The following is a 22410-nucleotide window of genomic DNA, read 5'->3' on the forward strand; positions in this document are numbered from 1 at the left end:
TGTGATCAAAGCTGAATTTTCAGCATCCTTACTCCAGTCTTCAGTGTCACGTGATCCTTCAGAAATCACTCTAATATGAGGATTATTATCAATGTTGGAAACAGTTTAATGTTTTTTTGTTTGTTTGTTTGTTTTTTGAACCTGTGATATGAATCCTAAAAACCTCCTTTTTTAGGATTCAATGAATTCTATTGAACTTATTTTAAATAAATGCTGGTCTTTTTAACTTTTTATTCGTGAAAGAATCCTGAAAAATAGTATCACAGGTTATAAAAAAAAAACATTAAGAAGCACAACTGTTTCCAACATTGATTGATCGTTAGATATGCATAAAAATATATGAGATGACATTTGCAGCATTTTGTCTCTCTCTAGTGGCGGTAAAGTGAACTACATGAAAGCTGTATCACAAAAACAGTTATCAGAAAAACCCTTTTCCAAACTGCAATGTGAAAAATAAAAGGAAATCATATTATATTATTAAATTAGGGTGGGGATTTATTAAAATTGAAATGAATAACATATAATTAAAATAAAACGTGTGTAGATATGTAGATCTACTGCAAGGTAAACAAATAAGTTAGTTTTAAAAAATAAATGTATCAAGAGTTTCTGTAATGTAAGAGACTGTGTGTGAATGGCTTCACCAGTAAAATGAAGGACAACAATAAAATGCAATATCAAGTTTACGAAGATGCATTACTGAGCTCGCAACGACACTAAAAAAAAGAACTAAAAGTGTCAAATATACAAAGTATTATCAGACTACACAAAAAAGGTACAATTCAACAGACACTTCTGATGTCTTCACTTCCCTCTGATCACATGCCATTCAAAAATATATATCAGCATAAGAATTAAAGACATTTGAGAATATCTTCCAATAGAATATATATAATTTAATACCTCCAAATTATGTATTTATATTGTCAAGCATTGACGCATCTGACTGTACATGAATATATTGAAAGTAAAGCCTGTTAGACATCAGGACTTTTGAGCACAGGTAAATAAGGAGGCTTTAGCTACAATAAAACACAAATGAACACTCACACGTGTGTGGAGAGTTTCTTTATTTTACATACATAAATAAAAATGTTATTGTCAAAAGCTAAAGAAACAAAATCCTCCACAAAGTCTTCCAAGGCCTCACCTGTAAAAGGAGCCATTCGATTATCTAAACAAATAGAAGAAAGTGTGTTTTGGGCGTTTGCATTCAACGCTTTCGTTAAAGAAATATGACTTTGGTGTTGACAAAAAAAAAATCGAATCAAGTTTGTTGCAATCTATTTGCTTTTTAAGCAACCAAATGTAAAAAAATAAAACAAGTTGAAGATAAACTGAAAAGAAGTTTCACTTCAAGCACAAGCACGAAAATGCTCTTTTTAAAGTAAAACGTAACTATACGACATTTTAATGGAAGCTTGTTTCAGCCACAGAATAAAACATTTTAAAAGATAATTGTGACCATTTTTTAGAATTGCATGTTTACATCTCGCAATTCTGACCTTGTTTATGATTACTATGACTTTTATCTCCCAATCATGACTTTATTTCTCCTACTTGTGTGTTAAAAAGTCAGAATTGTAAGAATGAACTCACAATTGCAAGAAATAAATGCGCAATTCTGACTTTTTCTTGGAATTGCATGTTTACATCTCACAATTCTGACCTTAATTATGATTATTATGACTTTTATCTCCCTATTATGACTTTATTTCTCCTAATTGCGTGTTATAAAGTCAGAATTGCAAGATATAAACATTTAATTCTAAGAAAAAGTCAGAATTGCGCATTTATTTCTTGCAATTGCCAGTTCATTCTTACAATTCTGGCTTTATATCACTCAATTCTGAGGGAAAAAAAGTCAGAATTGTCAGATAAAAAGTCGCAATTACCTTTTTTCTGTGGCGGAAAACAAGCTTCCATGCATTTTAGATTTTGGCCACTTCTTTAAAATGCACTTTAAAGTCCTAATTCCACTTCTTGATATCCCTGAAACGTCCACACACACACTCTTTGAGGCACAGTGCTGTACAATAATTTACAGTCTATCCCAGACCCGGACCTGTCACTCGTCCCTCATCTCTAGGGTCCGTCTGAAGGCTTGGACGGCGGCGCGTTCCCCACCGCTTCCCCAGCGGTCTCTGCTGTGTTTGTGGCGCTGCTTGTGTTCTGCAGAAACTTCCTCAGGTCCTTCAGAGCGGGTCTGAACATCTGGATGAGGGCCAGCAGAGCGGCCTGCGTGCCCTCCAGAGCCTGGGCTTGTCTCTCTTGAGCGCAGGCCTGGGCCTCCTGCGAGCGCCGGATCATCTGGAGCAGGTCGTTCTGGTTCTCCAGGTGCTGGGCGATCTCACGCACGTGCAGGTTTGTGACGCGGTGCTCCTGGAGAAGTCTGGCCGAGTTGAGAGCGATTCGGCTCTTCAGCTCCTGAGGTTTGGCGGAGCATTCGGCCTGCGCTGCCAGCATCTCCACCGGCGCCTCGGCGCTGACCGTCACCGGCGTCTCCGTGGTGCAATACTCCACCATGCCTTCCTCTAGCGTGTGGTACGTCGTCTCGTCTGCAGGGGCGTGATCACACACAGCTCAGTCCATATGAAATCAAAACGGACAACTTCAACAGTAAACAAATGCAAGGTTATTTTACCTTTATTTGACAGGCCATTCATTTTAGTATGCGACTAAAACCTAAAATTTTTAGTCATTCCAAAAATCATGGCAACGATAAAGTCACGATTATTTTAGATACAAGTTGAAGTAACGCAGAAACAAACCCCATCGATTAACAACCCCACACTGTAAAAAAATATTGATGGTTTAACTTAAAAAGGTATGTTTGCCTTAAAATTTTAAGTTCATTGAACTGGAAAAAGTGAGTTTATACAATGAAGGAGATTAATTTAACCATCAGAAACTCAAAATAATAAGTTATCTCAACTGAATAAATTATTATAGAGTTGATTTGACAAAAGAAAAAATGTTGTGATATAGGGCTGAATTTAATAGTTTATAAATTGTCATTCAAAATAAATTTCCTTATGGAAAAACTGAAACTGGAAGTTTTTACTTCCAGAACCCGACTGTTGAAGTCTATCTCGAACCACCACTATCCAAACATCCAATCAATTCCCCACAGACAAAATTAAGCCCCGCCCTACATTTGTTCTTGTTCACTTGTGTGTATGTCACATTAGGGAAGAAAACACTATCACAACTTCTGTTTCATGTCAACCTTAATACTAAAAACAGAAAATTTGTCTTACCTTCAAGAGTTTTTATCTCACACGCTCCTGCGGCCGCTGGTTGAATGCCTGTGAAAAGACAAATGCATTGGGGAAAAAGTGTAAACTCAAAATGTGAATATTTATGCAACATATAAATACATTTCAATATATATATATATATATATATATATTGACATTATAAACTTTGACATATATAAACATTTTATTACTAAAATCATGGTGAAACTTTTGACAGAATATTATACTACATTCAGTGTATATATATATATATATATATATATATATATATATATATATATATAAATTAGCAGTCCAATTTGCATAAATTAATTGACCCAAGTATTTAAAGGGAGAAGATTACATTAAAAACATATTTTACCACTAGATAATCCACTATTGTTTTACAATTGTTCTATAGTCTATAAAGTATTTAATATAATTACAACATAAGTAACTGTAATTAAATTACAGAAAAATTAGAAGTATTTAAAGGGAGAAGGTGACATAAAAAAAATAATTAACAACATACTGTATGTTAAATTTAAATTTTCAATCTACTATTGTTTAATATAGAATTGTTCTATAGTCTATAATGCAGTGACATCAGGAGAACACTAATTAATTAGGCTACTTAGTAATGAGTACCACCCAAGACTGCAAACGAGTCCATATTTAATTAGATAGATCTTAATTAGATGTACTTTTCATATTAAAACAACATATCAGGAAAATCAAGTGTGGAAGTATCTATAGTTAAAATCTATTTGTACCTGTAGTTTTTTCACTGTAAAAAAAATATTGTTGGTTTAACTTAAAAAAAAGTAAGTAACCTGTTTGCCTTAAAATTTTAAGTTCATTGAACTGGAAAAAGTGAGTTAATATAATGAAGGAGATTAATTTAATCACCAGAAACTCAAAATAATATGTTATCTGAACTAAATAAATTATTTAAGTTGATCTGACAAAAGAAAAAATGTTGTGATTACTACACTGTAAAAAAATATTGTTGGTTTAACTTAAAAAAAGTAAGTAACCAGGGTTGCCTTAAAATTTTAAGTTGATTGAACTGGAAAAAGTGAGTTAATACAATGAAGGAGATTAATTTAATCATCAGAAACTCAAAATAATAAGTTATCTCAACTAAATAATTTATTATAAAGTTAATTTGACAAAAAAAAAAATGTATTGTGATAACAAATCTTGAAAATATTTTTTTTTACAGTGCAGGTGGAAATAACGGAAATCAAATCGTTCCGATACTTCATAAGAAATATGAATACAAAATAATTGTCTTAATGTACTGTGCTTGATCAAGTGGGGAAGTATTATGATATCAATTTTTACCTGTAGATCATGGCTTAACTTGTTTTAGGGTGAAAATAACGGAAGTAAGTGGCTATTTCTGATGCTACGTAATGAAAGTTTTTATACATATATTTTATTTTTTTACATTATTTACATTTTAACATTATTTTTGTTTAATCCACTATTGGTTTATATAGAATTATTCTATAGTCTATGACATCAGAAGTAACTGTATTTACAGAAAAAATACTTAGTAATTAGTAACAACCAAGACTGCAAAAGAGTCCATATTTAATCAGATAGATCTTAATTACATCAACATTTCAAGAAAAACAACACAATTGTCTTCGTGTACTGTGAATGATTGATCAAGTGGGGTAGTATCTATGGCTCAAATCTATTTCTACCAGTAGTTCATGGCGTAAAGTGTTTTTAGCAGGGTGAAAATAACGGAAGCAAAGTAATTAGTGAGTGACTCTACGCACTGAAAGTTACGCAGCGGTAGCGCTAGTGTCTTACTCTGCGTGAGCGTTACGGTGGCCGAGGAGCTGATGGGCACCGCGATCTCCGCGCCCGCCTCGGCCGCCGGGAGGCTGATGATGGTCGCTTCTCCCAGTAGATTGCAGATTCGCTGCTGCATGGAGGTCAGGATCACGGGTACGGAGGTGCAGTCGCCCGTGCCCTCCATGGCCGCCCGCGCCTGGGCCACTTTTCTCCTCACCTCGGTCTTGAGATCGGACCATTTCTTCTTGACTTCGGCGAGCTCGCGCTGACAGGTGCTGACGGCGTTCACGCGTTTCAGAATCTCCACCCACGCGTTGTTCTTAGCGATGTGCGTGACGCCCGCGTTAAAGTGATTGACCAAAATGTGTTTTTGCTTTTCCATCTCCTCCACGATGATCTCCACCTCCCTTTCGGAGAAATTGGTTTTTCTCCTTTTGGCCTGAGATGCCATAATGTTTTTAAATTGAACGCAAGGGCGCTTATAAAATTGCGTAGAATACGCAAAAATAGTAAGTTTTTCACCCGACACAATTGCGCAGCGTAATGGCTTCTTGAATCGACTTCTCTTCCAACAACAACGTTTGCGGCCGCAAATGGCTGAAGTCCCGCCCCTTCGTCGCTTCTTACAATTCCCATTGGTTTAGACTCCCTTGTGACGATGACGATCTTTCTTTTCATTTGTGGAAACTGTGATCAATCAGACCTTACGTTTGCGTGGCTAGATTTCTTGTCAGCCAGAAGAGGGAGCTATTTAATAACATACATGTATAAATGTGTGTACAGTTTATATTTATTTTTATTTTACGCTGCTTCTTTAATGCTGAATAAACTAACAAACAGTTTCACATAATTGGGTGATTATTTGTCTCTCCCCAATATATGATCGAACAATATCAATTGTTGTCATAAAAAATAACACAACCTGAACTCTAAAAAAAATACAGTTCACAGGCCCATATTGCCTATTTTCATAATAAACACAACACTTAGGCTACTATACACGATCTCTTTTTTATTTTTTTTTCCATTGTTGGATATGATTCTCTCTAATGTATTTGTATTATTATCAATACATTTATTTTAACAATTATAATGAACGTTTTTGGCTTGTCCCTCAATTCATTGTTTACCCTGTTATTTTTTACTACTTTCCCTTTAAATGAAAAATGGACGAATTAAATGAAATCATATCATAAAGCAGTCATTACTTCTTTAGAGGGAAAACAACTTGGGCAACCCCAAATTTGATGTGGTCAACCTTATATTAGTATGTCCACCATGTTAAAGGAAATATGAAAAAAAGTTATTAAAAAAAATAATTTTTAAAGACCATGCTTCTTTATTAGGCTATATAAAACTTATAGAGCACGAGACGGTGCATTGGCTGATTTCAGATCAGAATGTCCACCCTTGATAAATTATTTTATGTTTAAAAGTACATTTAAACTTCACTGACAATGTTTTAAATATTGTTTCTAAATCAGTTCCAGTTCTACGTGAGCAATAGGAAACCATCCGTCCATCCAATCTTTATCATTGTTAATATTTTGACCATGCACCCGTTATGCAGGTTTTTTCCCACAACAATTTTATAAAATCATCAAAAGAAACATACTAATTTAGTGACAATGAAAAATGACTATACTTTAGTGCAAAAATAACATTACATCCGGATCTGTGAATTATGAGGCGCTGTTTTCAGATTCTGTGTTTTCATTCCACCAGTGAACAGAAGTTTTTGGACTGTACTTGTATTGGTCGGTCGACAAGGAAACCCAAAGTGTCCCATAATAAACAGCGGCCCGTATATCCTCTCAGACTGCTGGCAAAACAAAACAGCCTAAAAATACTTTGAAGAACACTGACAGGATTTTCCAGCATTGTCAAGCTTGTGTGAATATGTCCACATCATAAAGATTTGACCTGTGTGCAAACTTATAAAGCAATTTTTACAGAACAGGGCTTTTAAAGTTCATGTATGGATCTCATAATAACGGGCTGTGTCTTTGACAATGGCTAGAAATAATGGACTGAAATAGATCAAGCGGGACCGTTCGGAGAATTCACATTTACATGATAGCTTTATAAAACTGAATTCTCAGAATTAAGTCACCTATTGAAATGAAATGAGAGGCGCTGCCTCGTAACAGCAAACACACAAGCAAACCTCGATAGTGATCACACTGATGTGATGCATCACTGTGATATTGCTGTTCTGCTGTTAACCCTTATGCTGCATTAGGGACATTTTTGGTCTTTTGCAGTTTAATTTCTTTGACCATTTTGGCTGTTTTAATGCAAATGGTATGAAATTTGGCAAAATTGTGACTTTTTGGATACATGTAAAAAATGTGATCCCATTTTGCAAAATATGTATAACACACACTGTGTAGATCAAATAGTAACACTCAGCACCATAAAGACCAAAAATGGCCCATTGAAACCCATTAAAACGTTGTTTAAATCTGAGGCTGTCAGTAATACATGAAACATGATTTTTGCACAAACATCCTTTCATTTTGAAGCAAAAGCATTATATTTGCATTATATAGTGTATTCCACCAGATGACGTCACTACATATTTATTCCCTATGGGTGGAAATGCACCTTATTTTAGGCAATAGGCAATGTTTAATAGGTGGCCATTTTTGGTCTCTAACGCGCTAAGTGGGATTTTTTGCAAAGTGGGACTGTGATAATCCAAATCTAAAGTTTTCTCTTTGCATTTACTTTATTGAAAATAATTGAATTTTTGTGTTTTTTCCTCTTATACAAATCGATGGTTTCGCAACCAAAACTGGTAATTAAAGGGTTAAAATCCTGAAATTGAATACATTTTTGGTAGTTATGATGAGGACTGATGCTGGTTAAAAGATTTAACTTGGTAAAAGTGGAAAATAATAATAATATATAATATTTTAGGCAATGTTTAATATGTGGCCATTTTTGGTCCTTAATGCACTCAACGGTGTTAAAAATCTAATGCAGCACAAGGGTTAAAGATGTGTTCACAACATCCAAGTACATTGTAAGGATTCATTCTTTCTAAAGTGAGCAAAACCAACAGGTGAAATGGAAAAAATGAGAATATGGTGCAAAAGTTCATTTATTTCACTAATTCAACTTAAAAGGTGAAACTAATATATTATATAGACTCATTACATGCAAAGTGAGATATTTCAAGCCTTTATTTGTTATAAGTGATGATTATGACTTACAGATATGAAAACCTTTTCACAATATTCTCATTTTGAATTTGGGGTTTAAGTCATAATCATCAAAATTATAACAAATAAAGGCTTGAAATATCTCACTTTGCATGTAGTAAGTCTATATAATATATTAGTTTCACCTTTTAAGTTGAATTACTGAAATAAATGAACTTTTTGCACGATATTCACATTTTTCGAGTTTATATTATGCACTAAATAGTTTCAAATGGACACATTGCATTGCCCTCGCTAAGCTAAACCTTATTTGTTTTATTGTTCTCATTTGCAGATTTCTGAGAATTTGGCTCTTGTTCGCAGACATTTGGGAGCAAGATTGAGGTCAGACATGCAAATGAAGTTCCTCGTGTAGAGTGAGTCTGTCATAATCTCTTTAGTACAGCATTTTTGTTTGTTTTTTACATTATTGCTTGAGTTCGGGCTCGTAGAATGCACTGAAAGATCATTGTTGGCCCTGATGAAAGAACGGGATGTCTTTAAACACATGTCGATGTCGTACATGAAGACAGTGTTCTTGAGCTGTATATTGGCCAACAGCACAGAAATGTTGAACACGCTGTGAGTGATTGTGATGTTCTTAAAGAGTCTTTTTATAGTCTTTCACTATGGTATTCACGGATCTGGCAGGACTTTTTGTTTTGGTCATGATTAAACTAAACTCTCATTGCAAAACTCCATGGCTCATTTAATATAGCCTTAACATGTGAAACTGGAAAAATTTGAATATGGTGCAAAAGTTCTTTTTTTTTTTTCAGTAATTCAACTTAAAAGGTGAAACTAATATATTATATAGACTCACTACATGCAAAGTGAGATATTTCAAGCCTTTATTTGTTATAATTTTGATGATTATGGATTACAGATATGAAAACCCACAAATTCAAAATTAGAATATTGTGAAACGGTTATCTGTAAGCCGTAATCATCAAAACTATAACAAATAAAGGCGTGAAATATCTCACTTTGCATGTAGTGAGTCTATATAATATATTAGTTTCACTTTTTAGGTTGAATTACTGAAATAAATGAACTTTCGCACCATATTCAAATTTTTCAAGTTTCACCTGTATGCCAAAATCTGAATTTCATGTGTTTTTTTATGGTAATGCATCAACATGATAACGTCAAAACAACAATGTTGAGGTTTTTCTTGCATGTAGTACTTCTGAATGTAAAACACAACACTGTTTAAAGGCCTGCCGACTGTTTTCAACATCAACAATAATCAGAAATGTTGATTTCTGAAGGATGACACTGAAGGAATGATACTGAAAATACAGCTTTGATCACAGGAATAAATTACACTTACATATTACACTTGTATACTGACAGTTCTTTTAAATTGTCACTGTTTTACTGTATTGTTGATCAAAACTGTCAGAAAAAAAGGTACAAAAGCTGTCACTGGGGCGGTACCTATTCAAAAAGGTACACTTTAGTACCTAAAGGGTGCATATTGGTACCATAATTGTACAAATATGTACCATGAAGGTACCAATATGCACAATTTAGGTACAAAAGTGTACCTTTTGAAAAGGTACCGCCCCAATGACAGCTTTTGTACCTTTTTTTAAGAGTAAATGCAGCCTTAGTGAGTAGAAGAGACTCCTTTCCCAAACAATAAAAAAATTTGACCTTTGAATGGTTAAATTGTGAAAATGTGTTGTTGTTTTTTATTGAAAGTCCTTTATTATATAGATCTGTGATATCAGGAAGAGCATTTCTGCACTTTTCTCCTGTTTCTGTGGATAAGAGCTGTTGATCCCGTTATTGAGAGACAAACAGTGACCGAAGCAGGTAATGGCACGTAACACGAGAGATAACACGTCTTGTTTTGCATCTGTCAATCTGACCTCCTCCAGGTGAAGTTTATCGGACGCATTTCAGGGATATATCAGACGTAATCCAGATCGAGAGCAAACAAACACAGGACTTTCAAGCGACCTGACCTCTGTACTGTGGTTAATAATACACACCTTTAATTGCTCTGAGTCTGAATGTATGGAGCTCTTTATGAATGAGCCGTTTATCATATATTATGTGACATAAACAGATAAACGGTTCGAACGGGCGATTGGCCAGTCCATTGATCAGAACATTTACCTGAAACAACAAGTTTCATAACTTTTGTTCAGAACAGCATTATGACCCGAGGGGTGTATGGTTGTATTTCATTATTATGCTTTTTTTGTATATTATTATACTTTGTATTTGTACTCTGTAGCATTTATAAATTACACCTTAAAAGGCAATATTTCAATGACGATCATGACTTATTAAAAATATTTTTCTTACTGAGCTGACATCAAGTCAAATTACAGTCAAATGAAGCTTATTTAACACTAATAATGAATGTAACTTTTCACTATAGTCATCTAAACCATGCATCGAACATGTTCCTTTTAAGTATAAATAAATATGGACACTTTTTACTTTCACTCAAGAACACTTTTAGTTAGACACCGCGTCCATATTTAAGAATATTTAACAGAATAAGACAAAATAAACGGTGATCTTTTCAAAGTTGTGAATAAAACAAAAAATATTGGAGAATGTTTTACAAGAAAATATTTCAGTCTACTTCTTAATTTCATGCTTAATTGTGCGACCTGTCTTATCTTTGTCATTATTTGTGAGAATTAATGAAAACTGCACTGTAAAAAAATATTTTCATGATTTGTAATCACATTTTTTCTTTTGTCAAATCAACTTCAATAATTTATGTAGCTCAGATAACATAATATTTTGATTTTCTGATGATAAAATCAATCTCCTTCATTGTATTAACTCAATTTTTTCATTTCAATAAACTTACATTTTTAAGGCAGCCAGGTTACTTCATTTTTTAAGTTAAACCAATAATATTTTTCTTAGAAACCCCACATATACATGTAAAAAAAAACATTTTTTTTACGTAAAAACTGATTGATTTATTTTTATTTATTTATTTATTTATTTATTTATTTTTTTGGATCTGAAACAAGAGGAATGTAAAAAACAGAAATGTGGCTCAACTTTATCAGCTGCATCACTCTGTGAACGACAAAGGTCTTGAATGAATCAAACATCATTCACACAGAAGCAGTTGTCTTTCTCTCAACCCTGCTTGACGAAATAGGAGCTCTGTGACTCCCAGAGCCCGCGTCTATCCCCCTTAGTGATCCCCGAAGCGTGTGACTTATGGCTAAAATTAGTTTTTAGAGAGCACAGGAGTCACATTCAGTCCTATGGCCAGCCTGATGCGACGCTACAAGTACATAAGTGCACTACCGTCCTCAGGCTCCCCTGGATTGTGTTACAGATACTCAACTCTTATGATGCACTCTAAAAATGCTGGGTTATTTCAAGCCAAATTTGGGACAAATATGGACAACCCCAAATGTTGGGTTAATCCAATTAAAAAAATGTACAGTTGCAACTAAGTGAAAGTTGAAGTTGGGTTAAAATTTTAATTTGCTTTTTTAACCCAACATTTGGGTTTGTCCATATTTTACCCAATTTTGGGTTAAAACAACCCAGCATCGTTTAGAGTGTAAGATAAGACCTGTTTTGGTCGGAGAGTAACGGAAATAAAATACCCACAAACCAAAAAACATGAGCAAATCAGTGCAAGCTCACTAATTAAGTCATACACTCTAAAAGTGCTGGGGTGTTTTAACCCAACTTTGGGTCAAATATGGACAAACCCAAAACGTTAGGTTAAAAAGGGTTAAAGATGTGTTCACAACATCCAAGTACATTGTAAGGATTCATTCTTTCTAAAGTGAGCAAAACCAACAGGTGAAATGGAAAAAATGAGAATATGGTGCAAAAGTTCATTTATTTCACTAATTCAACTTAAAAGGTGAAACTAATATATTATATAGACTCATTACATGCAAAGTGAGATATTTCAAGCCTTTATTTGTTATAAGTGATGATTATGACTTACAGATATGAAAACCTTTTCACAATATTCTCATTTTGAATTTGGGGTTTAAGTCATAATCATCAAAATTATAACAAATAAAGGCTTGAAATATCTCACTTTGCATGTAGTAAGTCTATATAATATATTAGTTTCACCTTTTAAGTTGAATTACTGAAATAAATGAACTTTTTGCACGATATTCACATTTTTCGAGTTTATATTATGCACTAAATAGTTTCAAATGGACACATTGCATTGCCCTCGCTAAGCTAAACCTTATTTGTTTTATTGTTCTCATTTGCAGATTTCTGAGAATTTGGCTCTTGTTCGCAGACATTTGGGAGCAAGATTGAGGTCAGACATGCAAATGAAGTTCCTCGTGTAGAGTGAGTCTGTCATAATCTCTTTAGTACAGCATTTTTGTTTGTTTTTTACATTATTGCTTGAGTTCGGGCTCGTAGAATGCACTGAAAGATCATTGTTGGCCCTGATGAAAGAACGGGATGTCTTTAAACACATGTCGATGTCGTACATGAAGACAGTGTTCTTGAGCTGTATATTGGCCAACAGCACAGAAATGTTGAACACGCTGTGAGTGATTGTGATGTTCTTAAAGAGTCTTTTTATAAAAGTGAAAGTTGAAGTTGGGTTAAAATTTTAATTTGCTTTTTTAACCCAACATTTGGGTTTGTCCATATTTTACCCAATTTTGGGTTAAAACAACCCAGCATCGTTTAGAGTGTAAGATAAGACCTGTTTTGGTCGGAGAGTAACGGAAATAAAATACCCACAAACCAAAAAACATGAGCAAATCAGTGCAAGCTCACTAATTAAGTCATACACTCTAAAAGTGCTGGGGTGTTTTAACCCAACTTTGGGTCAAATATGGACAAACCCAAAACGTTAGGTTAAAAATGTAATTTAAAAAAAAAAAATGTAACCCAATGGCTGGGTTTGTCCATATTTGACCCAAAGTTGGGTTAAAACAACCCAGCAACAATTGCCATGAAAGAAGAATTAAACGTTTAATTCTAGTTAAATTAAATGAAAAGATTTAGAAATTCTGGCATTTGAAGATGTCTAACAACGACCAGTCTTTTTATACAGCAGGCTTTTCCCCCGTATGCAGGTTACAGGTGGTTTATAGGTCGGTGTCCCCCTCACAGATACCATATAAATCTCTGTGGAGTTCGTTTTGGCACGGACACTGATCCCCCTCCAGACTCTGACGTAATTCTGCAACCGGAGACAGCTTTCTGCAGGATTAGGCCTAACGAGTCGCCGTTTATATCGTGGCCTATTAACGATAATTACTGCTATAACCAAGAAAATATCCTTTACTGACCTGTACACTGTTATTGGTTATGTTTGACTTCAGTTATTATGTGTTATTTAACAATATTTGACTTTTTTAAAGACAATTTAAGAGAAAAGTTTTCTATATGCACGGTTAATTCTATCTATAATCACAAACATGTGCAAATCTAATGTGAGGTAAAAGGAGACCTCATGAAAGTGATTGTAGTATTTTTTTGTTATTTAATATGAAACATGTACTAACAGTTCAATTATGCAAACACATGTTCACATTTAAGTAAATGAATAAAGAAATTAGTTGAACCAAAATAGCCAACCTAATAGCCCAACTTATTCAGACTTATTATCAAAAATAAGCAAAATCACACTAAATAAGTTCGAACTCATGAATTTTTTTCAGAAATTAAAACTCTTGAGGTGTTATATTTAATTATTTTTATAATCTATTATTTGTTATTTTAGTATGCTACGTAAAGTTAAACCAAATAAAAATGATTCATGTTGCCTTTGCAACCAGCTGAAATAAAATAAGTTTGATGTGTAGGCCTACAAGTAAAAAATGTTTTAATGGTCTAAGTTAACTATAACCCTGATTTGAGGCATGTTAACTAAGTTTAGGGACGATATACAGTATATTATAGGTCTATGTCGGTTTCTCTGTTCCCTGTGAGAAAATGTGAAATTCTATGAGTCACTTCCATTGAAATTTCACAGAATGTCACATGATGTCTCTTCTGGCGGCTCAGGCTGGAGTTTAGTAGTGAAAGAGGAGGGGCCTGGTTTACACACGAAATCAATGGCTTCCAGCCGTGATTGGCCTTTCAGACTTTAAGGCGTTCAAATGTTTAAATGCGTAGAACCCGGTGACCAATCAGATTCCGCCTCCTTCACTCAGTGGGCGTGTCTAAGGACTTTTCTAGACAAGCCCAGCAGCGTTACCGGCATTTCAGCGTTTCACCGCCGACAGGCGATAGTGTTCTTGTGTTATTTATTTATTTATCGTCGAAGACTTTTACTTTTTTGAAGATGTTGTGCCTGTGCCTTTATGTGCCTGTCCATAATTCAGATCACGTCGAGGTGGACTATTTTGAGTCGAATGGATTACCGTCCGAGCTGAAGTCGCTCAAGTCTCTCAGCGTCCTTCTGCCGTCGCAGGAATTCTCTACATACAGAAAATGGAAGAAGGTAAAAATGATCCAATCACATGTACATTCTTTCTAATCTTTCTTTACATATTATTCAATGTAAGCGGACCTTTGAATAAAGTAAAAAGTAGTTCACTTTTTTCCTCTCGCTTTTTTTAAAGAACCTACACATTTTTGACGCATGACGTTTCCGGTGCTCGTTCCTCTTTCCTGCGCGCGCGTTTCCGTGAAAATGACCATATTTGGAGTGTCCCCACAGCGCTTAAAGGGACAGGTCACCCCCAAAAGATTTAAATTCTGTTCTAATTTGCTTATCCTCAAGTTGTTCCAAACCTGTATGAATTTCTTTCATTTGCAGAACACAAGTTATTTTGACAAGTTTTCATTTTTAGGTGAACCATCCCCTTTTAAAAAACTTTTGACTAAATAAAGTGCATCAATAATGTGTTCAGTGTTCTAACCTCATCAACACCATGATACTGTAACTTAATAATTTTAGATACAACTTCAAGATTCATACTTTTATGTAATCTTTTTTTTTAAATGAAGGTTGTATGGCGCCCCTAGTGGTGCAGTTTCAATGAGACTATCAGAATTGATAGGTCCATAAGTTTATAGATTATGATTGTCTGAGCTGCTGCAATAATCGGGATGAGTGTACAAACATGATTATAATGTCATGATTAGATTTTCTAGAGAACGCATTCAGTCATTTTAATGACAGGAGACTGAGAGTCTGATCTGATTATGACTTAATGCTCCCTTGTGAGTCAGTAGTTAATATTATTTAAACTTATTAGTGAAACGCACAGACACTTACCTGGGTTTCACAGGTCTTGTATTGTGTCAGGTGTCTTTTAAGCCTGTATCTGCATAGTTTCCCGTCTAATAACTAAAGACACTCATTCCCTCTGTTCTAGTTTTCCAGCTGTCGGTATTCACACTTGTGCAATGATTTTTCTGCTGGAATGCTTTGGATATTCGTGGTTGCGCACACTAATTAGATTTGGTTGCATTAAAAATCGTCTTTCCTCCCACAGAAAACACTGAAAACTGAAGAGAAAGAGCATGATGGGCAGCTGGACTTTGAAGAGTTTGTTCACTACCTCCAAGACCACGAGAAAGACCTGAAGCTTGTCTTCAAAAGCCTGGATCGAAAGAAAGCTGGTATTATACCTTGATGCAATGCATTACTTGATTTACAAACTCAAAACTTGTTGTTGTTTTTTTTAAATAACTGACATTTTCTTTAATTTGTTTCTTGTCAGGTCAAGTGAACGCCAGTGACATTGTGAACTCCTTGCGAGATCTTGGCGTCTATATTTCCCTGCAGCAAGCGGAGAAAGTCCTTAATAGGTGAAATATTGTTGGATAAAAAAATTGGCAATGTTCCCTTGTTGACTAAAGTTCTTGAAACTGGTTTCATTTACCTTCATATGTTTCGCTTTTGTATATTACACACTTCCAGTTAGTTTATAACTATATAAATGCATTGATCTCTTAATGAATTGAGTCAGTGCTTTGTTAGATTTTTTTTCTTTTAGCGCAGAGCTTGTTTCCAGGCTGTAAACTGTCTTTCCTCTTGTAGCATGGACAAAAATGGCACAATGACTATTGACTGGAACGAGTGGAAAAAGTATCCCACGCTGCAACCTGCCGAGAACATTCCCGAAATCATCCTGTACTGGAAACACTCAACTGTAAGTGTTTCTCCCTCAAACTATTTCTAGTCCAAATCCTCAAATGCTTCAGGATTTAACAACCTGAAAGCCCTGTTTAGTTAAAAAGCTGCTTTGTTCCTGATGACTGCAAAGCGATTATGGGGATCTGAATAATATGGGGATCTGGGGTCTGATTAATTTTAATATGGGGATCTGGGATCTGATTAATATGGGAATCTGGGATCTGACTAATGTAATATATGGGGATCTGATTAATTTAATATATGGGGATCTGGAATCTGATTAATGTAATATATGGGGATCTGATAAATGTAAAATATGGGGATTTGATTAATTTAATATATGGGGATCTGGGATCTGATTAATATGGGAATCTTGGATCTGATAAATGTAATATGGGAATTTTATTCATTTAATATATGGGGATCTGGGATCTGAATAATATGGGGATCTGGGATCTGATTAATGTAATATGGGAATTTTATTCATTTAATATATGGGGATCTGGGATCTGATTTAATATGGGAATCTGGTATCTGATTAATGTAATATATGGGGATTTTTAATGTATAGGGATATTTAATGTATGGGGATCTGATTGGTATGGAGATCTGATTAATATTTAATATGGGGATCTGATAAATGTAAAATATGGGGATTTGATTAATTTAATATATGGGGATCTGGGATCTGATTAATGTAATATATGGGGATCTGATTACTATTCAACATGAGGATCTGATTAATATTTAATATGGGGATCTGGTGTCTGATTAATATGAGGATCTGATATATTAAATATGGGGATCATCTGATTAATATGTCTGCAGGAAATTATTCAGGTTTCTTAAAAGGTGTGTAAATTAGGCTGGCTTGAGTTTTAGGATTGTTATAGGACGTAGGCCTTCTGAAATACGGTTGAGGACGGTCGTAAAGTGGCTGCCTAAAATATCGACAGGAACACTGTGATCTAGGACAGGCTCCAGTTTAATAAGTGTAACGTTACAGCTACTAAATCTTAACTCATCTGTGTCCTGACCGCTGGAGTTCATGCATGCATCCATCCATTACATTTTGGCAAAGTACTCAAATGAAACCAAGAATAACTGTCCCTTCCTTATGCAACAAGTCTTGTTGACATGCACTATTAGCTGTTCAATTTGAGACGTTTGATTCAATTTCATTGAGTTTAAACTGGACTGCAGCCTTTGTCCTCACAAGTTCAGTGCGTAATAAAATGGACTGATGCAATGTGCGCAAGTTTCCGAGGGTTTCCAAAGTCCACAATGGATTTTTCGATCAAATGTCACCTCGGAGCGCCAAAAACGTTTTGAATGCGTCACCGGTCGGGTCAGAACACACACTGTTGCTGCCAAGGTCATTGCACTTTAGTTCTCCTGAAGTAGCATTAATGCCAAATACTAGTTGTTATCCACTGATTTCATTTGCTTTGTTTTATTAATGCAAAATGCTAGTCGTCATTCACTGATTTACACGTATCGGTTTCTTTGTAGATCTTTGATGTGGGAGAGAACCTGATGGTACCAGATGAGTTTACGTCAGAGGAGCACATGACTGGGATGTGGTGGAGACATCTGGTTGCAGGTGGAGGAGCTGGAGCCGTGTCTCGAACCTTCACTGCGCCGCTCGACCGACTCAAAGTCCTCATGCAGGTACGAGGAACACGTCTCTGAGTTCAAGAGAACTAGATCAGTGTGTTTGAACACTATATTAAAAAGTTACTCAATCAAGGGCGTAGTCCTTAATAAATCTCAATCCTGAAATCATTCTGTATAAGGGCAAGCAAAATGGGAAGTCAAAATAAGTAAATATTTGAAATGAATCCAAGTTTACAGTACATGCAAGGGCCATACAGACTGAAGAACCACTAAAATGTCTTTTTTTTATATATCAGGGTTAAGGCAAACTTATTTATTGGCCCAGAAAAACTGGTTTCGTAACCGTATGTCCAGAACAATTGGTTTTGTTACCCAAGAGTCATAAGTGTAGTTTATCAGTATCATAAATGTATGTTCCGGGGAACAGAATAATTATACAGATTATTCCAGCGTCCAATCAGAATCCGAGTGGTCAAGCACACCCTCTGTTTTGCACTCTGATTGGTCCGATACGAGTGGACGTTGTCATGACTGTGCGATAGTGAAGATCTTTGTCAGCGAGTCATGTTTACGTCAGCCGTTACTCAGTTGGACTTTAATCGTTCAGTTGATTCAGTTTAAAACCTTTCACCTACTTTTTTTCGACATGCTCTCTTGTGAGGTTCTAAAATATTGATTGATCACTGAAACCATATAAAGTGTGATATCTGTTATTATTTAGACATAACAGGTTGTAATGAACCTATTTTCTTGTCTCAGGTACACGGTACTCACGGCAACAACATGTGTCTCATGAGTGGTGTCGCCCAGATGATCAAGGAAGGGGGGATGCGTTCGTTATGGAGGGGCAACGGCATCAACGTCATCAAAATCGCTCCTGAATCCGCCCTCAAATTCATGGCTTATGAGCAGGTAATGGATGAGAGATGATCTGGATGTAAATGTATGACAAAATTAGTGCATGTTTAGAAATAAGGAAATCAAACTTTGTGTGTATCATTAAATGAATGACTTTTCTGTTGTTGACAGATTAAACGGCTGATTGGAAGCAGTGGGGAGACGCTGGGGATCGGAGAGCGTTTTGTAGCTGGTTCCCTGGCAGGAGTCATTGCTCAGAGCTCCATTTACCCCATGGAGGTGAGTCTCGATGCTCCACCTCACAAAACGGCTCATTATATGAAGAGTTCAGATGCAAAAGCCTCTAAATGCCATTTGAAATTTTCTTCTTTAATGATGATTTTTGTCAAACTTGTATATTCAAGTTCAGTAATTTCACTTAAATAACAATTAAGAGGTAATTATCATTGCCATTTAAGTGAAATCACTGAACTTAAATATACAAGCTTGACAAAAATCATCATTAAAGAAGAAAATTTCAAATGGCATTTAGAGGCTTTTGCATCTGAACTCTTCATACATATATTTATTTATTTATTTAAAAAAAAAAAAATAATATATATATATATATATAAAAGAAATAAATATATGTATATATATTTATATAATAAATAAATTATTATTTATTATTTATTTATATATATATATAAATAAATAAAAATAAATATATATATTTTTATATATATATATATTATATTTACACATGCATATACACGGTAGTCAAAATTTGAAGTGGATCAAAACCTTTCATCAAAGTTATACATGAATTTTGAACAATACCTGTTCTTGTCTTAGGACAATTTTGAACTTTTTAGATCCACTTCAAATGTTGACTACTGCATTTTGTTATATATAATGTGTGTGTGTATAGAGATATTCTGTGCTCTACTTCAGTGTCATGGTTGTGCTTCATATGCATGCTGTAATTACATCTGGATACAACGCTATAATGAAAATACCCATAATGCTCTTCTGTTCAGGTTCTCAAAACTCGTCTGGCGTTAAGAAAGACCGGCCAGTACAAGGGCATCGCCGACTGTGCCAAACACATCCTGAAGGTGGAGGGAATGTCTGCGTTTTACAAAGGCTACGTACCAAACATGCTAGGCATCATCCCGTACGCTGGCATCGACCTGGCAGTCTATGAGGTGAGCAGAGGAGCGAACACGTCACTATTCCTCATTTGAATAATTCATACGCAGAATAAAGGGGCGGGGCCTGGTTGAGTTAGTAACTGGCAGGTATGGTAACTTGACCAATCAGAAGGAGGTGCTTCATAGAGAACTCAACAGAACGTTACTGGCAGACTTGGTAGAGATGAGCTGAGAATATGAGAAAAATAATGAACATTTGTGTGAAAACCTGCAAAATCAAGACTTTCTAAAGGGCACAATAGGTAGCAATCACTGGAGATTGGAGAATATGCTAATTTTTTTTCCTAATTTTGCTCTTTATAGACATTAAAGAACACTTGGCTTCAGCGCTATGGCACGGATAATGCGAATCCGGGTGTGTTTGTGCTTCTGGCGTGTGGTACGGTCTCCAGCACGTGCGGCCAGCTCGCCAGTTACCCACTGGCTCTCGTACGGACACGAATGCAGGCGCAAGGTGAGCTCCAGGCTTTATAATGAGCTTTTCTGCATGCGTTTACTGAATGTTGTTTCTCATGGTCAAGTTCCCTTTATTTATATAGCGCTTTTTATAATACAGAGTGTTACAGTGATCAAAAATAATACAGAAAATTTCAACATCATAGTCCAGCTTGTTCATTTTTGTTGTAAAAATTGTAAATCCAGTTCAGTCTTGTAATTGTTGAATATTAAATGGTGTTTTCATTCCTGCAATTGCAGTCGGGGGTTCGTCCCAGGTCTCGATGTCGGGACTCTTCAAGCAGATCATGAAGAACGAGGGGCCGACGGGTCTCTATCGGGGTCTGACCCCGAACTTCCTGAAGGTCATCCCAGCGGTCAGCATCAGCTATGTGGTGTACGAGCACATCAAGACGTCGTTAGGCGTGCAGTCGAGATGAGGCTCGATGAAAGGACTAAATCTCGTGGTTTTGAACCTTGAGGTTGTGGAGGATCTCATTCTGTGAATGTGAGGGTGGAGGGATGACACTGTTAATTAACATCTCCTTATTTATTCAGTTCGAAATCTGTTGGAAAAAAGTTTGAAAGCTGAAATCAGGGACCAACGTATTCGATTTCATGTGTCCAGTGTGTGTGTTTCGATTTTGTGTGTGTGTTTCGACATGGTAAAAATGCATATGTAAGTGCCACTGAGAGAATCAAATGCTGTTATGATCCAGTTGGGCAATGCAATTGAATCAACACTACAAACACAGCATTATTTCATGCTGATTTAAGTTGCACTGCCCACTTTCTTACTAAAGCTGCTTTATATTGACTAAAGTATTGTATTTATACATCTTTGACCAGATATTTATTTGTATTGTGGCATCTGAGAGTTTGAGTGTGTGTTGCACAGTGTCTCTGTTAAAGCCAGTGTTAAACTGTTGTGTAATTTAATCTTAATTCTGGTTCTTTTAAATCGGCACAGTGATGTACGCTTTGCCTTAATATAAGAGAATGTCTGGTTGATTTGAAAACAAATGCACTTTAATTGCTTTAGTCAATTGTGAATGTAACACTGCAACGTCAAAGAGTGTTGAACGTTTTGTATGGGACCAAATGGTGATGTAATAAATGCACATGATTTGCTTTCTTGCAGTATTGAAGGTTTTGAGTTCACTAATTTCAACAAATGCACAGGTTTGCGTCTGAGACTGAAACGTTTTTTGGGAGTTGATGATTTGAGTTCATCAGAGTTTCATTTTAATAGTGTTTGTTTCAGGCAAAGTGGCTCTTGTTTTAAGGACTTGTTTTCCCTTAAATGTAATTTTATTTTTTCAATAAAAACGTAATATTCATATGTTGTTTGTGGTGTTTATCTTGATATTAAGTAATGTTTAACATTTTACAAGAGTGGTTTGTTTAACTATATTAGTTTCAACATTGCATTTATTAATTCTAGTTTGTATTATGACATTTTGTAATGCATTTTTAAAATCGTAAGTATTTAATGGACCAGCTGGCTTGAAATAACAATGAGAAGTTGTGTTTTTATGGAGTGACCTTAGTGATTAATAAATACTGTAATGTGCTGTTCAGTGTTAATTTAAGTTAATGCATTGTAAAGAATTTCCAATTTTATGTAACTAACTAATCTTGCCATAATGTTTTTTGATTATTTAAAAAAAAAATAATAATAATTTTTATAAAAATTATAATAAAGTTTAATGTATTTGAATAGTTGTAAGTTCATATACTGAATTAAAAATGTTTTAAAACATGTTTTAACATTTAGAACAGTAACTCCTCTGATAATTTAAACTAAAATAGGTAATAGTTTTATATGAATTTTATTACATATTTAAGCTAGGCTTTAAAAATTCTGATGAAATCGTGGTTGATAAAGAATCTGCCGATGCCCTTCTTACATAATGTGTGTAAAGCCAAAACCATAGTTCAACATCTGACTCCTATTTACACAAGAT

At 35.1% G+C, this 22410-nt stretch overlaps 2 protein-coding genes across 2 annotated transcripts; one reads left to right on the forward strand and one right to left on the reverse strand.

Moving 5' to 3' along the window:
• Positions 1-528: 528 nt before the first annotated feature.
• naif1 (nuclear apoptosis inducing factor 1) lies at positions 529-5657 on the reverse strand. The gene is made up of 3 exons (XM_039685710.2): positions 5070-5657; positions 3264-3311; positions 529-2561 (listed from the first exon to the last, which is right to left on the reverse strand). The coding sequence occupies exons 1-3, from the start codon at positions 5503-5505 to the stop codon at positions 2089-2091; spliced, it is 957 nt and encodes a 318-aa protein (XP_039541644.1). The 5' UTR covers positions 5506-5657; the 3' UTR covers positions 529-2088.
• An 8784-nt stretch (positions 5658-14441) lies between these two features.
• On the forward strand, positions 14442-21586 carry slc25a25a (solute carrier family 25 member 25a). Its single transcript, XM_039686632.2, has 10 exons — positions 14442-14696; positions 15697-15823; positions 15925-16012; positions 16245-16356; positions 17853-18011; positions 18717-18869; positions 18987-19094; positions 19835-20002; positions 20312-20462; positions 20705-21586. The coding sequence occupies exons 1-10, from the start codon at positions 14538-14540 to the stop codon at positions 20881-20883; spliced, it is 1404 nt and encodes a 467-aa protein (XP_039542566.2). The 5' UTR covers positions 14442-14537; the 3' UTR covers positions 20884-21586.
• The last annotated feature ends 824 nt before the right edge of the window (positions 21587-22410 follow it).

This window comes from Pimephales promelas, chromosome 14 (genome assembly GCF_988280905.1).
Source record: "Pimephales promelas chromosome 14, fPimPro1.hap1.1, whole genome shotgun sequence".
Taxonomy (NCBI): domain Eukaryota; kingdom Metazoa; phylum Chordata; class Actinopteri; order Cypriniformes; family Leuciscidae; genus Pimephales; species Pimephales promelas.

Excerpts from the sequence above, each read along its gene's own strand:
- naif1 (XM_039685710.2), bottom strand. The coding sequence starts at position 5,505 with ATGGCATCTCAGGCCAAAAGGAGAAAAACCAATTTCTCCGAAAGGGAG. Across the intron at positions 3,312-5,069 it reads CACCGTAACGCTCACGCAGA|GCATTCAACCAGCGGCCGCA; the intron begins GTAAGACACTAG and ends GTCTTTTCACAG. Across the intron at positions 2,562-3,263 it reads TGAGATAAAAACTCTTGAAG|ACGAGACGACGTACCACACG; the intron begins GTAAGACAAATT and ends ACGCCCCTGCAG.
- slc25a25a (XM_039686632.2), top strand. The coding sequence starts at position 14,538 with ATGTTGTGCCTGTGCCTTTATGTGCCTGTCCATAATTCAGATCACGTC. Across the intron at positions 16,357-17,852 it reads TGTACTGGAAACACTCAACT|ATCTTTGATGTGGGAGAGAA; the intron begins GTAAGTGTTTCT and ends GTTTCTTTGTAG. Across the intron at positions 18,012-18,716 it reads GACTCAAAGTCCTCATGCAG|GTACACGGTACTCACGGCAA; the intron begins GTACGAGGAACA and ends TTCTTGTCTCAG.